The following is a 17,083-nucleotide window of genomic DNA, read 5'->3' on the forward strand; positions in this document are numbered from 1 at the left end:
TAATGGTAATAGTGTGATTCTATGTATGGGAAGAAGCAAAAAGAGAAAATGTTTCCCGGGTCATAATTAGACATAGGATCCAGAGGTGAAAGTGAAGTTGCTCAGTCGTGTCCAACTCTTTGCGACCCCATGGACTATAGCCTACCAGGCTCCTCTATCCATGGAATTTTCCAGGCAAGAGTACTGGAGTGGGTTGCCATTTCCTTCTCCAAATCCAAAAATTAACACTTGGATTAATATATCAAGAATTTTCACCTGATCTGGGATGTGCCTCCCACTGCCATGGGACAAAATTTGATCACAAAATATCTCCCAAATATTGGTCAAATTCCTTATCAAGAGGGGAGGATCTGAGAAATGGAATGTTTTCTGCCACTATAAGCCATCAGCAATTGCAGCCCTCCAATGTGAGCTGGTGAAACCCGAGGAAACTCAGGAAGGAGAATAATACCTGCCATCTAGCAGCCATCAGACTGCAGCCACTATGTATAGTGAGCTCTGAAGAAACTCAGGATATGAGAATACAGGCCCCTAGATAGCTGAGGTGCATATCACGGGAATGATTTCAGTCATCCCTGACACTTGCTTCTGTATGGGATACAGAAAAGTGCTAAGTTCTTTAACTTGAAATGCTGCCTCCTGGGTCTGAAGTCCTCAAAAATTCCCACTGAATAAAACATAACTCTTAACTTTTAGGTTGTGAATATTTTTAAAGTCTACAGATGTAAAGTACATACTCTCCACATAGGAGCAAAAGAAGCAACATTTGGAACACCGGCATGGATGCTGGGACATTCCCAGAGAGATCCATCTGACAAGATACAACAGGAAGCAATTAGAATGGTCATCTCCTGCTTTTCCACAAGATTGTAGAATGGACATTGACAGTGGGGAATTGTTACAGGGAAGAACTGACTCCATGTTTCTCTTACTTTAACTTTTGCCTCCCATTGGTTTTGTTCACTAAAAGGATATTGTCCATACATATGGACATATGTCCATACTGTCTATTCTGTCCATAATGGCCTGCCTTGAGGAACCCTTAAAGTTAAACAAAAGTATGGTTTAGGACTCTGTCTTCTAGTAGATGGCTATAGGGTGGAAAAAGTTAACACATTCCCTCCCCAAGGCTGGTCATTCCAGGAAATATTTGCAAGACTTATGACCTTTTTACTTTCTCACCTCCTCTCCCTCTCTATTCTATAAAAGAACCTGGCATCCAGATCATGATAAGATGGTTTTCTGGAAACACTAGCATGCCATCTTCTTAGGTCTGCTAGCTTTCCAAATAAAGTCATATTTCCTTGCCTCAACACCTTGTGTCTGATTCACTGACCTGTTGTATGGTGAGCAGAGTGAGCTGCGACTCAGTAGCAGTTCAATCCCTGGTCCAGGAAGATTCCACATCCTTCAGGGCAACTAAGCACATGCTCCACAATTACTGAAGCCTCTACACCCTAGAGCCCATGCTCTGCAACAAGAGAACCCACCACACGAGAAGCCCACACACCACAGCTAGGGAGTAGACCCTGCTCGTTGCAACTGGAGAAAAGCCACGTGTAGCAACAAAGACCCAGCACAACCAAAAATAAATAAATAAATAAAAGAAAAATAATTAGATAAACAAAAAGAAAGAATGGATAGTCTAAGCCATATGCAGATGGGTCTTTCTTTGGCGTAAGCTGTCTCTGGAAAACAAAGTTTGGTAGGGGGATTACCTGCCATTGTTTTCTAGGAGCATAGGGCTCATGTAAAGATTAACAGTGTCAGCATGTTATACTTGGTATTTGTGAGATCCCAAGTAGAGAGGACAAGCATGTGACTGGGTATACGAGTCAGGAATCCAGGGGAGAGGTTCAAGTCTGGAAATACATATTTGAAAGTTCTCAGTGTTACAGATGATATTTAATACTATGGGACTTGGTATGAAACTAAAGGAGAAATTGTATATAGAGAAAAGAGGGACCAAGATAGAGTTCCAAAGAACTATAACAATAAAGGTTAAGTAGAGGACAAGGGCACAATATGAAAGAGACATAACCACAATGTACCAAACAGGAGAGTTTGGTATCATGAAGGTCAAGAGAGGAAAGTGTTTCAGGAAAGGGAAAGTGGAAAACTGCACTAAAAGATGTTGAGAATTAAAATAAGGGCAGTGACAACTAGAACTGATGAGGGAGTTAAAGGAAGGATTCTTTTCTTTGGAGATGAAAGATGCTTCTAAACTTTAAATATATATATATATATATGAATGAAATAATATAGGAGGCGGGGGGAGTGATAATACAGAAAAGGTGAGGGATGGATGGTTCTTGAGATAGGATCTCGGATACAAGTAGAAGTTCTGGGCTGGAGGGGGACCCTGGCCAATAGCACAGTAAGAGAAAGGGCTTAAAAGCTGGAAGGACAGAAGTTTTGATTTTGAAGAGACAGCAGTAAACAGTGGTTTGAAGTGAGATCTTAGTTCTTTCCTGCCCAGGAGTAGGATCTAGGTAGCCTGGATAAAAACCAGGAATCCTAACCGCCAGTCTAGCAGGGGGTAGAGGCTGGAAGTAAAATTCCTCTGACCCTTGTCTCCATTGAAAAATGCATTTCTCAAGGAGGCAAGACTGTAAAAGTAGGTACAAAGTCATTACTAGAGACACAGCACAAGTGGGCAAGCACACAGAGAAACAGTTCAGTTAAGACAGAAGCAAGGCAAAGAGCAGGGATGGGGCATCCTCCCTAATGAGAAGTGCAACTAACAGGCAGTTAAACCACTTACATAGGGCAGTTCTTCTGGGTCTTTGTTTACCTTTGGCCAATTGTCTGTTTCTTTTTCCACACCTGACCCACCTTAGAAGAACCCTTCCCAACATGCACACATAAATTTTTTCCAAGAAGGATTCCAGCCCAGAGGTCTACTATGGGGGGGCCTTCCTGGGCATGTGAAATGTCTCCCTTGCCTCAAGGAGGGGAAATAGGTGACCTCTTGATCTTTTACTCAAACAGGGATTAGCCCCTCTCTGTCCCTGCCATAACTATTATCTCAAAGTGTCCAAAGGAAACAAAGCCCGGTTTTTTATACTGTTTCTGTTGTTATTTCTATTTCAAAGTGCAAATAGGAGGCTGACTGTACATGCCTAACCTGGAGCTCACCTACCTCCTGTCTCAGGAAATGCAAACAGGGGGCTAGTTTTAAGCATCTTGCCCGAAGCCCATCTATCTCCTGCCTCAGACTGAAGATTTCGTGGGAGAAGAAAAGAAAGATGCCATTTATATTTGCAACACAGTAGAGATGGAGGTAATTCACTGAGGAGGAGGAAGGGGAGTAAGTGCTTATAAAATAAAGCAGGTGTACTAGGAAATGGAATGGAAGAGCAAGCCTACTAGAGAAAAATAGGACAGGACTGTTGGGTAGTGTTAAGTTCCCATTTGAGTTCTGAGTCTGAGTCCAAAGTAAAATCACTCAAGCCAGTTTTGAGCTTCTTTAGCAATGCTCAGCTACTTGGGTGTAGGCATGAAGAAGACAGAGAGGATTTATTGAAAGGTTCTGTTTTTACTACTTATGTATGACAGAGGAGAAAAGGGACTAGGCTGTTGCAGATATTTTTAAGAAAGTGACTATTTAACATGTATAAATTAGACTGGGAATTTCACTCCTGACCATTGTCACATGGGTGAAAATCTTAGGATGGTTCTCTCCAGTTTCATAAGTTGCTAGTAGGGATTTCACTTCCTTACCTCTCTATTCTCCAGCCACCCATCTCGTCCAGGGTGTTTGGGGCCATGGAAGAGGAAGACATCCAAATAGAGTAGTCCTGTGGGCTGAGCAGACTTAAGGTACAGGTGATTGCCAACAGGCAATATGGAGAAGGCTGCTGCCTCTGAGATAGTCTCCCCCAACAAATACAACTAATACACCTGTCCGCACTGGCAATGTGTGGCATCCTCTGGCACAGCAAAGAAGGAGTTTCTGGTTTAGGAATAAGGATAGAAATTGATAAGGAATATAGTTAGATTCCAGTTACCGTTAGGCTTATGGTTGGGTTTAGGGTTGGCTTTGTGGGTCTTCCTGGTGCCAGGCAGTCATACAGTTTTTTGGGGTGAACTCTTCTTTTTCTCCATGTAGTACCCAGAGGGTCTAGGAAGCCCCAGTGGCTATCTTCCCCTCTCTCCCATTCCAAAATCTTGAAAACCCTTGATGCTCCATCTAGTGTTTTACCAGTTATTTAATCAACAGGTTTTTTGTTGTTGTTTTTTTAATTATTTATTTCTTTTTGGCTGTGTTGGAGCCTAGTTGTGGCATGCAGGATCTTCTTTGTGGCATGCGAGCTTCTCTCTAGTTGTGGCTCATGAGCTCCAAAGCAAGTGTACTCAGTAGTTGTAGCATGAGAGCTTAGTTGCCAGGCAGCATGTGCGATCTTAGTTCCCCAACTAGGGATTGAACCCACGTTGTCTGCACGGGAAGGTGGACTCACCACTGGACCACCAGGGAAGTCCTTAACTAATAGTTTGTTGATTAAGCTTCATACACCACCTTTATATGTACAAAGCTTTGTTTTTTCTTCTTACAAATGAAAAGCTTTGAATTTATTGTTGTGCTAAAAATGGACTTCAAGAGCCTATTTTGGGAGTAACAATCCCAAACTTCCTGGTAGTAACAGGTGCTTTATGGTCTGCCAGTCTTGCTTGGATTTCTATAAGGAAGTGTGAAAAAAATAAACACAAATATATTTTTCAGATTTATATCATATAGCTGAGTGGGAAAAAAGATGTTAAGTGTATAACTGGTATGAATGTTTATATATGCAGCAAATGTCCTAGGGATTCACAAGAAATTTATAATTGTTATTTCTGAGTAAGGGACAACAGTTGCCTGAGGGACTGTGGAGGAAAGGAGGTCTATTAAAAAAATGTCCCACAACATTTAATTATGAAAAATGTTAAACATATAGACAAACTGAAAGATTTTACATAGACGACACTAGTTAATCCATCTCAGATTCTGCCATTAACATTTTTTACTATAATTGCTTTGTCAACTTTTCTATGCAACCATCAATCCATCTTATTTTTTGATACATTTCCAAGCAAATGGTAAGCATAACTTCAGTTATCCCTAAATTCTTCAGCCTGAATATCATTAACTAAACTCAAATGCTGTTTCTGCTTTTTCTTTTGAATGAGATGCAAAAATTTTAATGGTACACTGACTGGGTTTTGACAAATAAACAGTGGTAAAAATCTGCCTGCCAAGCAGGAAACATGGGTTTGATTCCTGGGTTGGGAAGACCCCCTGGAGGAGAAAGTGGCAATCCACTCCAGTATTCTTGCCTGGGAAATCCCATGGACAGAGGAGCCTAATAGGCTACAGACCATGGGGTCACAAAGAGTCGAACATGGCTTACTTCTTAAACAACAACACAATAACAATACACCTGAGTAAACCAAATACCTACCACAATATAGAACATTACGCTAGGAAAGGGAAGGAGGCTTACTTTTAACTGTAATCCTTTTAGTACCTTCTGAATTTTATGTTATGTGATTGTGTTCTCTATATTTAAATAAATAAAATATTTAAATATTTTAATAATGATGGTTTACAGAAGCTAAATTGGGTGAGGAAGAAAGTGAAAAAGGAGGGAATGATAGAGACCAAGGAAGTAGTGGGGTCAATGGAAAGAAGAACTCATTTGAGGTCAGACTGTAGCAGTGGGGATTCCAGAGCAAGCAAGTTTGGAGAAAGGAATGTCTTGTTAGACAGTGGGATATATGAAACTGAAAATTCAGAAGTAGTCATAAGATTCAGAGTGTGATCGTAGGAATAGTACAGGATAGTAGTCCCTTCCAAACAACATGCTCGGAACAACACATTGTATTTTACCCTTGTGGTATTTATCACAACTCCATTTCAGCAACATTTGATTCATGTAACTATGCTTAACATCTAGCTCCCTTATTAGACTATAAGCTCCAAGAGGACAGAGGTCTTATCTGTCTCCTTTAATCCTAGATTTCCAGTGCTTAGTACATAACAAGACACTTGAACAGGCATTAGATACTTAACTACTTAATAATGAATTCTTTATTCAACTGCTCTATTACAGTATGTTGCCTAACTTTTTAATGGTACATAGTTATAAATTAATCAACTTACACTTTGCAAATAAAGCAGTAGAGTTGGACTAGGGTTGAAGACAACCCACTAATCACGTTTAAATGGGAGTCTGATCACTCCTCTGTTCAAAAACCTGCAATGATTGCCCATCTCACTGAGAATAAGAGCCAGTCTTGGCTGTGGTCTACAAGGCCCTATAAGGCCTTCTGTTCTTCTTACTCTCTCTCCGCTCTAAACACACTAACCTTCTAACTGTCCCTCTGAAACTCTGGGCAACTTGCCACCTGTGCTCCCCCCTATAGGGAATGCGCTCCTCCCAAATACGTCCTGGCATTCTCCCTCACCGCTTTCAAGTCTTTTTGCTCAAATGCCATCTTCTCAGTGAGACCTACTTGGATCCCTCTGTTTAAAACCGCAAACTGCATCCCTCTTCTCTGCTTTATTTTACTCTATAGCTCTAACTTCTCACATATTATGTATGAATGAACAGTTCGGAAACGTGTAGAATACAATACTAGGTATATTGTAGGTTCTACATATAAATTATATTCCCTTTATTTGGCCAGTGGTTTGAGGTCTGAAGGGATAAAGCTTAGGGGTCTTAGGGTATAGGATGTTCTGTTATACCTGATCAAGCTCTTAGAGGTTATTTCAGTGCCAGGCCCTCTTGAGTACAAATATTAATAGTTAACACGTTCGTGCATGGATTCATTGATTCATGCAAACAAATATTTCTTGGGTCCCTTAATGCACCAGGTCTTGAAGACAGCTATTACAAGCATTTCATTCCAGATAATGTCTTTTCCGTAACCTCCCCCCAGCACACGGCAGCGGAGGGAGGAAGACATATACTCCTGCCAGCAGAGGGCGTGCCCCCGCCCTCGCGGCGGGATCTCGGCCCACGAAGCTTTCAGGCTCCCACGCTCGCTCCCGAGCGCGGCCCCGCCCGCCGCGTCACGTGACGCGGCCGCCGAACCAGAGCGGCCGGTCCCAAACCGAGCTAAATTCGTTGCCAGTGGTCTCTGCGGGTGCCACCACAGGGGCTCATCTGAAGGAGTGGGGAGGCTCGTGGAGCCGATGCTTCCTCTTCCGATTTCAGGTCGGCTCCTGTTCCCTCTCACCTTTCGCCGCTGCCGTCTCCCTGAGTGTTTGCATGAGCTCTCTCGTAAGGAGAGGCCCCGGTGACCATGTAGGGAGGGAAGAGCGAGGAAGCTCCGGGAGTGAGGGACGAGGTCAGCGCTGTGTGCACGCCGGCGCCCACCACATCCACAGTGCGGGCCCGGGGGCCCCTCGGCCCAGGTGGGAAACTCGGGCCTGCAGTAGTGTGGCCTGGCACCGAGCGCCACGAAATCTCGCGCGGTCTCGCGAGAGTCTAAGTTGAAGGAACATGGCGACGTCTAATCTGTTAAAGGTAAGACCCTTGGTCCGGCTTGGACTTCTACTCCGCGAGCGGTGGGTTCAGCTCTTGGGGAATGGCTCGGTTCTGGTTTGGCGGCGAAATGGGGGTGTGTTCAGGGGTTGTCTACCGGAAGAGAAGCCGGGGAGGCAGCCGCCGAGGAGCGGAACGCGGTTCTCCGGCCTTGGGGTCGAGAGGCCCTGGTTGTCCCTGCTGCCGGTTGCCCGGTGTGTGAAAGGCCCGGCCGAGGGCTGACGGCGGACAGTGGTCTCAAAGGGCCAGCGCTGGCCCGGGACCCCAGAAGAAAGGTTGTGCCGCGTCCTGACTGATCGGTCAGTTAGTGTCCTTAGGGTCTCATATTCTTCTGAAGCGCGAGTCTTGAGACGCAGAGACAGAAAATCCCAGAAAATGTTGCTAACAGGTTTTAGCGACCGGACCCCCACCTCCGTTTCTCTTCTGTCTGCGCGGAATTCCAAGTCAGACGGCAACGCCTGCCGCCCCACTCCCTCCCTTAACTGCATACTACACCTTCCCTTCTGTTCTTCCTTTCTTGAGTTCGTATTTTTACCCTTTTTTAACTTAGGAAACTGTTCCTCAACCCCATTACAGCACACAACCAGATGACGACAGTGGAAGCACTGCTGTTGTTTTAGGGCTTAGGAAAGTTGCCTTATCAAAGAAAACCGTTAAAGTTAGTTTTATGTATTTGGGATAGCAAGGGGGATCTAGGCCCAGAGAGGCAGATTCTCTACCATGAGTTACAAAGTTTAGAGGAGAAGGAGGAAGACATGCACTAGTTTCTTCTGTGGTATGTTTGTAGTAGGCAATACTTTATACCTTAAAAGTATTACTGAAATGGGGGTAGTGGATGAACTACTTCTCTTTCAAAAACCCTGTCAATTAAGCCTTCAGACAGTGTTGATAGAGAATAGAAAATATGTTAAAACTTAGCTGTAACCTCTTGTCTTCTTTAGACTACTAATACTAACTGTATTAGTCCCTCTAATTTTACTAATTTTAGAGGCAGAATGTCGTCTTTTAGAGAAGGGAATGGCAACCCACTCCAGTGTCCTTGCCTGGAGAATTCCATGGATAGAGGACCCTGGTGGGCTACAGTCCACGGGGTCGCAAAGAGTGACACGACTGAGCAACTAACACACACATATACCTCCCCCACCCCCCCACCCCTCACCCCCCCGCAACCCCGCGTCTTCTTTTAAAAGAGGGAGGGACCCAGAACTAGACCAAATTTCTGCTACTTAGATTTTCTGCTCCATGACTTTGGGCAAGTTTCTAAATCTCTCCGTTCCTGAGTTTCCTCGTCAATATAATGAAATCATCAATAGCACTTATTTCATAGGAGCTTTGTGAAGATTGAGTTGGTATATATATATAATCTTAAAACAGCGACTATATCGTAACTGGTATGCAATACACATTAATTACTACAGTTACTACTGATGTTTCTCTAAGAAAACAAGTTCATGGAAGTTGAGTAATTCTTTTATAGCAGTATAGCAAAGTTCTAATATATTAATTCAGAAAAAAAACTTCAACTTGCAAAGACTCCTGTTAGGTGTATCCATGCATTTACATAACCAATAGTGTATGTTATTAATTGAAATGTGTTTAAGAAGTAATTGTGAATTTTTGACTACTTGATAATGTGGATATAAAGCAAAGTCTTTTTTCCTCCCAGATTTGTGTCTCAGAAAAGAGTGAGTCACTTTATTCTACTCCATACAAAGCCTTACAAAGCATTGTTTGAAGGAGATATAAGTCTGAAGCTCCTTCATTCAATACTCATAAGTCGTTACCTTGTAGAGATTATGAATCTATATGTATAGCACACACCCACCTATAAAATGAAAAAGATACCTGAATGGATAGAAATGGGTGTTTAAGACTTGGGTTAAAAAGATCGTAATTTGAGCATTTCTGTAACTCAAATAACTTTTATAAATAAAAGAAAAGTGATAATGTTTAACAAAACTGGTAAAAGTCACAGTCTCTAGTGAATATGAAAAGATGACAGATACACTGGAAAGTTTTCAATAAAATTATTTAGTGAAATGTTGAAAAGGGGGAAAAAGAATTTCTCAATGTTTTATGTAGTATGATTTTAAATACATACAACTAACAAAATGGATATTATAAGTAGACATTTGATTCTTTTATCTGTATCACCAAAAGTTTCCTTATTCACATTGGTCAGAAAACTTTTTTTTCCTTTTTTTCTCTCCTCATTGAAGTGTGTGTGTGGGGGGGCGGGGATTGTCTTATATTTATGCCTTTAGAAGTAGTTAATGAAAAAGTAGGAAGTCTGTCTTGGAGAAATGGCAGGGAGACCCTTACCAGAATTCATAGGGTCATCTGAATTAAAGTCTGGAGGAGGTTGAAGGGAAGGGATGGACTTCCCTTCAAGGGAAGGGAGTTTGGGATGAGCAGATGCAAACTACTGTATATATAGAAAATAGAACGGATAAACAACAAGGTGCTACTTACTATATGGCACAAGGAACTATATTTAATATCCTGTGCTAAACCACAGTGGAAAAGAACATTGAAAAGATTGTATGTATGTATGTATAACTGAGTCACTTTGCTGTACTGCAGAAATTAACACAGCATTGTAAGTAAACTGTACTTCAATTAAAATATAAGTAGATCAATCAATAAATTCAGGTCTGGTAATACCTTGATAGTGATAGATCTGGCTAGGGAATGGCCACGTTAGCCTCATTTCCTTTTTTGACAGGTTTAATAGGCTGGTTCACTAGACAAATGCCTTGGACATGGTGCAATTAGATTTCATCAGAGCACATTTGACAGAATTACCATGTCTTATGGTCAAAATTGAGAAGTGTGGCCTAGAAGAGAATATAGTTAGAATTTGACTAGCAGGTGTATCTGAAGAATGATGAGTAATGTCATCAACCCTGAAGGGAGGCCTTTAGTGTTCTGCTGAAAAATAATGCCCTCTTCCTGTGTACCAGTAAGAAGTTAAGTTTATTGAATTTGTGGGTGAAGAGTTTGGAGGGATAGCTTATTTGTTATGAAAGATAACATGGTTCAGAACTTTGTTATGAAACTTAAAAGTAAGAACCTAATGCAATAGAAACCACCTACTTTTTTCATATTGGATTTTTTTTTTTTTTTAAGTATTTATTTGGCTGCACCAAGTCTTTTTTTTTTTTTTTTTTTTCATATTGGAATTTGATTGTATTAATAATGTATTCACTAAAGCGAGTAGACCTTTGCTGGATTTTAGAACTCTTTTGGATATACAAAGATTTTGTATATTTTATATGTATATGTATACAATATGTGTTGTATATTTTGACATATGCAATTACCAGTTTCTTGTGGGCTTGCCAGGTGGCTCAATGGTAAAGAATCCGCCTGCCAATGCAGAAGACACAAGTGCCTTGCGTTCAACCCCTGCGTTGGGAAGATCCTCTGGAGGAGGAAATGGCAACCCATTCCAGTATGCTTTCCTGTACAATCCCATGAATGGAAGAGCCTGGTGGGCTGCAGTCCATGGGGTCACAAAGAGTCGGACACTGACTGAAGCGACTGAGCATGCATCATGCATCTTACTCCAGATAGCCATTCAAATATTTTTTGTTAACCCTGTTCAATTCTTAGCACATTATCTAGCTATTTGAATGCCCTTACCTTCCTTGGTCAGTATCACAGCGTTTTCTAGTTTCCCCTGTGTTCTCCTCTTTCCAGGGCACCTGCTCCATTGCGTCCTTCTGCTTGTTCTTATTCAGCTTTCATTTTCCCACCAGGACTTAGCAGCTGGTCCCCTGTTATTTTGTTTGTCTTCTTTATCCTCGACTCTCTTGCGTTTTTCACCAACCTCCCTTCTCTCCTTTCCCAATATAATTATTTCTCAGGGTTTAATCTTCATCGTTTCTCTATTTTTGTACCTTCCTCCCTGCCCCCCCCCCCCCCCCCCCCGGAAGTCAAAACTGCCATGATTTCACTATTTTTATCTCTTAACTCTGATCTGAGAGCTAGGCCAAAACACAGTGCTGACTGTATCAGTTTCTTGCTTATATACCTTTGATAGTTCAGATTCTTTGAGATCTTTCTAGTGAGGTCTTCTCCCTAATATCTCTCTCCTCCTCCTTCCCCTCTCTCCACCTTCCTCCCACATGTGCATGCACTTGCAGGTGCATACACATACATTCTTTCCCTCCCTCCTTGCTGCTTACTTTTTGGTTTATTATTGTGCCAGTCTTCAAGACTCTTTATGTTTGCTGTTTCTTGTGTTAGGAATATCTGCCCGCCGCCACCCCTCACCCAACAACCTGTTAAAATCGTATTTAAGTCATCAAGGCTCAGCCCAGATACCTCCTTTCTTTCTGAGAGCTCTCATTTGGAATTAGTTGTTGCCTACTCTGCATAGCACTGCATCAGTATCTTCGAGCACTTACATTTTGCCTTTTATGTTAGTTACAGGATCTCTTTGCATATCTTAACTCCCTTTCTGGATTGTAAGCACTATTAGTTTAGGGACTTTATAATTTGTTGATGCTTTAACCATTTAGTGTGGTGATTATTCATGGTTCAGTTCAGTTGCTCAGTTGTGTCTGACTCTTTGCAACTCCATGGACTGCAGCATACCAGGCCTCCCTGTCCATCACCAACTCCTGGAGTTTCCTCAAACTCATGTCCATTGAGTCGGTGATGCCATCCAACCATCTCATCCTCTGTTGTCCCCTTCTCCTCCCGCCTTCAATCTTTCCCAGCATCAAGGTCTTTTCAAATGAGTCAGCTCTTTGCATCAGGTGGCCAAAGTATTGGAGTTTCAGCTTCAACATCAGTCCTTCCAATGAATAGTCAGGACTGATTTCCTTTAGGATGGACTAGTTGGATCTCCTTGCAGTCCAGGGGACTCTGAAGAGTCTTCTCCAACACCATAGTTCAAAAGCATCAATTCTTCTGTGCTCAGCTTTCCTTATAGTCCAACTCTCACATACATATACGACTGCTGGATAAACCAGTCTTGACTAGACAGACCTTTGTTGGCAAAGTAATGTCTCTGTTTTTTAACATGCTGTCTAGGTTGGTCATAACTTTCCTTCCAAGGAATAAGCTTCTTTTTATTTCATGACTGCAGTCACCATCTGCAGTGATTTTGGAGCCCAGAAAAATAAAGTTTGCCACTATTTCCACTGTTTCCTCATCTATTTGCCATGAAGTGATGGGACCAGATGCCATGATCTTAGTTTTCTGAATGTTAAGCTCTAAGCCAACTTAATCATGGAAGGTGCTCCATAAATGAGTGATAGTCGACTGAAAAGAGAAGTCCAGTGCAGTATCCATGCATTGTAGATGCTCAGTAAAAGAGTGTTGGTTGGTTAAAGGGAGGAATTTCTGACTTTATTTCCTTCTAATTAGATCTAGAGAGAGGGGGAGAGAAGGGAGTAGAAGTGTAAAACCAACCCACAGGACAGTCCAAGCTTACAAGTGAAATGTGAAGCACTACTTTTTTCAGTGGAAACCTTTTTACTCTTTGAGAGGAAAGAAAATGGAAATACAAAAGAGTGGTTCAAAGTGTGTATAGAATTAATTTTTATTAAAATAATTTTATAGACTCATGTGCAAGGTGCCAGGATATAAAGAAAATGGAAAACAGTGTCCATGCTCTTAGGGAATTGACCAGATATTAGAGGTTTTAAGGCAAGAACTTTAGAAGTGTTACCATGTGTTCGATCAGTCTCTCATAGACAGAGGAGATCACTTCTGGTGTGATGATCAAGGAAAGTTTTATTTAGAAAGCATTGGAGCTGGATTTTGAAGAAGGGTAGACTTTTTGTTGGTGATGATTAGGGGAAACTTTGGTAGAACATGCTTGGCAAAGAATATGAGTGTGATATCCAGATTTGAATAATGTCAGTGAATGTGATTAAGATACACAACTGGAATTCTTTTTAATGTCTATTTAAACATAAATGAGAGCCTCATTTAGAACCTCACTTTTCATTGGGTTGATGGAAATTGCCCTCTTGAATGAGCATCTAAGGGGAATGTGATCCTTAGGGCCACGTCCTTCACTCCAGTGGCCTGACCTAGAGACCTGGTTACATTTGACACTCACAGCTGAGGGAGAAAACCAGTTCAAGGGTGCATATATTGGCCATGGGTAAGGGTGGGAGTGGGAATAGAGGACTAAATCATATACTTATTATATGTGATACTTACTATAAAACTGATAAATGTAAGTGTGAAAATCTATCATGTTTTGTGAAAATCAGTGAGTGAGCAGTTACCGTAATCTGGAGGTGATATATTACTTAAAGCTACTCATGGGAAATGACAGTTTAAGATAAACTGTGAGAGATCCATCATTTATCAATGGATTAGAAGAGAGGAATTTTACATTGCAATGAGATTTCAAGAGGACACCAGGCATCCAACTGGTGGACAGAGAAAAATGCAAAAGAGAGACAAAGACAGGTGTTTCTTATTAGGTATTTCGCAAGGGTCCTGGTGAACCTAGTTATAGAAAGTCACGGCTCCTGCCTTGGTGTAGTGTATACAGTAAGTTGGTGCATAATCAGTTCTGTTCACTTCAGTTCTTGTCTGACTCTTTGCGACCCTGTAGCCTGTAGCACTCCAGGCTTCCTTGTCCATCCCCACCTCTGGGAGTTTGCTCAGACTCATGTGCATTGAGTTAGTGGTGACATTCAAACCATCTCATCCTCTGTCGTCCCCTTCTCCTCCTGTCTTCAGTTTTCCCCAGCATCAGGGTCTTTTCCAATGAATCAGTTCTGTCTCTGCTTTTTAATATGCGTCTAGGTTGGTCATAACTTACCTTCCAAGGAATAAGCATCTTTTAATTTCATGGCTGCAGTCACCATCTGCAGTGATTTTGGAGCCGAAGAAGATAAAATCTGTCCCTGTTTCAATCGTTTCCCCATCTATTTGCCATGAAGTGATGGGACTGGATGCCATGATCTTAGTTTTCTGAATGTTGAGTTTTAAGCCAGCTTTTTTCACTCTTCTCTTTCACTTTCATCAAGAGGCTCTTTATCTACTCTTCACTTTCTTCCATAAGGGTGGTGTCATCTGCATATCTGAGGTTATTTATATTTCTCCCAGCAATCTTGATTCCAGCTTGTGCTTCATCCAGGCTGGCATTTCTCATGATGTACTCTGCATATAAATTAAATAAGCAGAGTGATGATATACAGCTTTGTTGTGTATTCCTTGTCCAAATTCCGTTCGCAGCTTGGAACCAATCCATTGTTCCATGTCTGGTTCTAACTGTTGCTTCTTGACCTGCATACGGATTTCTCAGGAGGTGGATAGGGTGGTCTGGTATTCCCATCTGTTTAAGAAGTTTCCACAGTTTGTGTGTTCTACACAAAGGTTTTGGTGTAGTCAGAGTTCTGACAAAACATTGTCCACTGGAGAAGGGAATGGCAAACCACTTCAGTACTCTTGCCTTGAAAACCCCATGAACGGTATGAAAAGGCAAAAAGGTATAACACTGAAAAATTAACTCCCCAGGTCAATAGGTGCCCAATATGCTACTGGAGAAGAGTGGAGAAATAATTCCAGAAAGAATGAAAGGACAGAGCCAAAGCAAAAGCAATGCCCAGTTGCGGTAGTGACTGGTGCCTAATAGGCTCTGTAAAGAAACAAGTTACAGCTCAGGTTAAAACATAGATCATTATACTTGGAGTACATAAAGGTAATATCAAGGATATTTGATCTGTATAACTGGGCTTGTTCACCCCACAAATACATTAGTATCCCCTCTCTGTTGGAATTTATTTTAAGTGTCAGTAATACAGTAGTGAATATGATAGACAAGGTCCCTAGTTCTTTGGAGCTTATATTTCTAATGTGTAAATACTGACACTAAAGGAATAAGTAACACATTGGGTAGTTTCTATAGTAATGAGGTCTGTGATGAAAACAGTGTAGTCAAGAGTGCTCAGAAGATGGTGCCACTATTTTGCTTCCTTATTTACAACAGAAAGTCGTTTTTCCCATAAATATAGCTTTCAGTTACATAATATTGAATTGTCCTTTCCTGCTATTTGATGACATTTCAGCCAGATCCCAGAGCTTTCTGGGTTTTTTTTCCCCCAAGTACTGTTTAGGGAATTCCCTGGTGGTCCAGTGGTTAGAACCCTGTGCTTCCACTGGGAGGGGACCCTGGGTTTGACACCTGGTCAGAGAACTAAGATCCCATAAGACGAGTAATGTGACCAAAAAAAAAAGTACTGTTTAGTCTGAATTAAAATTTCATTCTCATAGCCAATCAAAGTAGCTGTTTTACTGCCTTTAGATCTTGGCTCTGGATTTGCAGAAAGGAAAAGGGAAGGGCATTTTCCTTAGGTTGGCTTGAGAAGGCCTCTCTGAGGTGACACTGACCCTGAAACCTGAATGATCTGCTTTCTAGGAAAGGTCTGAGGTGCGGTGGTGAGCTTGGCATATTTGAATAACGCCTTTAAAAGGGTGGTGTGGCTGGAACATAGTGAGAATTGCCAGTATGCAAATATGTACTGTAGTTTTGTGGTTCTTTTGGTTAATGGGGATTGCAAATGTGGTTTCAAATCACATAACTGAGAGCAATAGTGGCTTATAGACGTTATGGGAACTCACACATTCAAATAGCTAGCCTCATAATTTACATAAAAGCCCTAAAATATACAGATTTGTTTCCTTTTGAAAGTTATTAGAATGCCATCATTGGATATAATCCACATTCAATAAACTAGGAACTTGTTTTTTTGCCACACTGCGTGGCATGCAGGATCTTAGTTCCCTGACCTGGGATCGAATCCATTGCCTTTTACAGTGGAAGCAGCGAGTCCTAACCACTGGACCACCAAGGAATTCTAAACTAGGAACTTCAAAGAGAGAACAAATAAAAATATTAAACAACTAAGCTCCTTGTATTGTGGTAAAAATGTTACAGGCGTGAAAGAATACGGGTGACAAAAAATAATTGCTATCAGTTGTGTGAATGTTATAATTTCTTGACTTGCTTACAGCTTCTCCTTAACTTTTCTTATATTTTTGTCATCCATGAAGATGTAGCAAGAAGACCTATAGCAATAATAATTACATTCTTTGTTTCCTTCTAAATATGCAACACTTAACATCATTATAAAATACTGTTGTAAAATTGTTTGCACAATTTGGTGGGGGTATGTATGTTTTGTTTTATATGTTGTATAGGAATTTTTGTACATTTTCAGGGCAAACTGATAGGTCAATGTTTGTATTATTTTATTGGAAAGTAAGTGAGTAATTTAAAAATGACTCTGTTGGGACTTTCCTGGTGATCCAGTGATTAAGACTGTGCTCCCAGTACAGGGGGCTTGAATTCAGTCCCTGGTTAGGGAACTAAATCCCATATGCTGCAGCTAAGACTTCGCATGCCACAACTAAGGAACCTGAACACCACAACAAAGATGGAAGATCCTGTGTGCCGCAACTAAACACCTGGCATAGCCAACTAAATTTTTTAAAAAATGACTCTTACTTTTAAAACATTTTGCAAACCGGTGGGGTTTTCTGTTTTTCTTATTTACTGAAGCACTCCTACTTCT

General features: G+C 41.3%; 1 protein-coding gene across 2 annotated transcripts in view; it reads left to right on the top strand.

Moving 5' to 3' along the window:
- The first annotated feature begins 7,063 nt into the window (after window positions 1-7,063).
- The window catches only part of CUL5 (cullin 5), a 130,529-nt gene continuing 120,509 nt past the window's right edge, over window positions 7,064-17,083 (top strand). Inside the window, exon 1 of one of the 2 annotated variants that reach the window (XM_061144172.1) lies at window positions 7,064-7,514. In XM_061144172.1, coding sequence (XP_061000155.1) covers window positions 7,491-7,514 — 24 coding nt within the window. In that variant the 5' untranslated portion in view covers window positions 7,064-7,490. The remainder of the gene's footprint in view (window positions 7,515-17,083) is intronic. The other variant, XM_061144181.1, reaches the window with a different exon arrangement.

The sequence above is a fragment of the Dama dama genome, chromosome 1, assembly GCF_033118175.1.
Source record: "Dama dama isolate Ldn47 chromosome 1, ASM3311817v1, whole genome shotgun sequence".
In the NCBI taxonomy this organism is placed as follows: domain Eukaryota; kingdom Metazoa; phylum Chordata; class Mammalia; order Artiodactyla; family Cervidae; genus Dama; species Dama dama.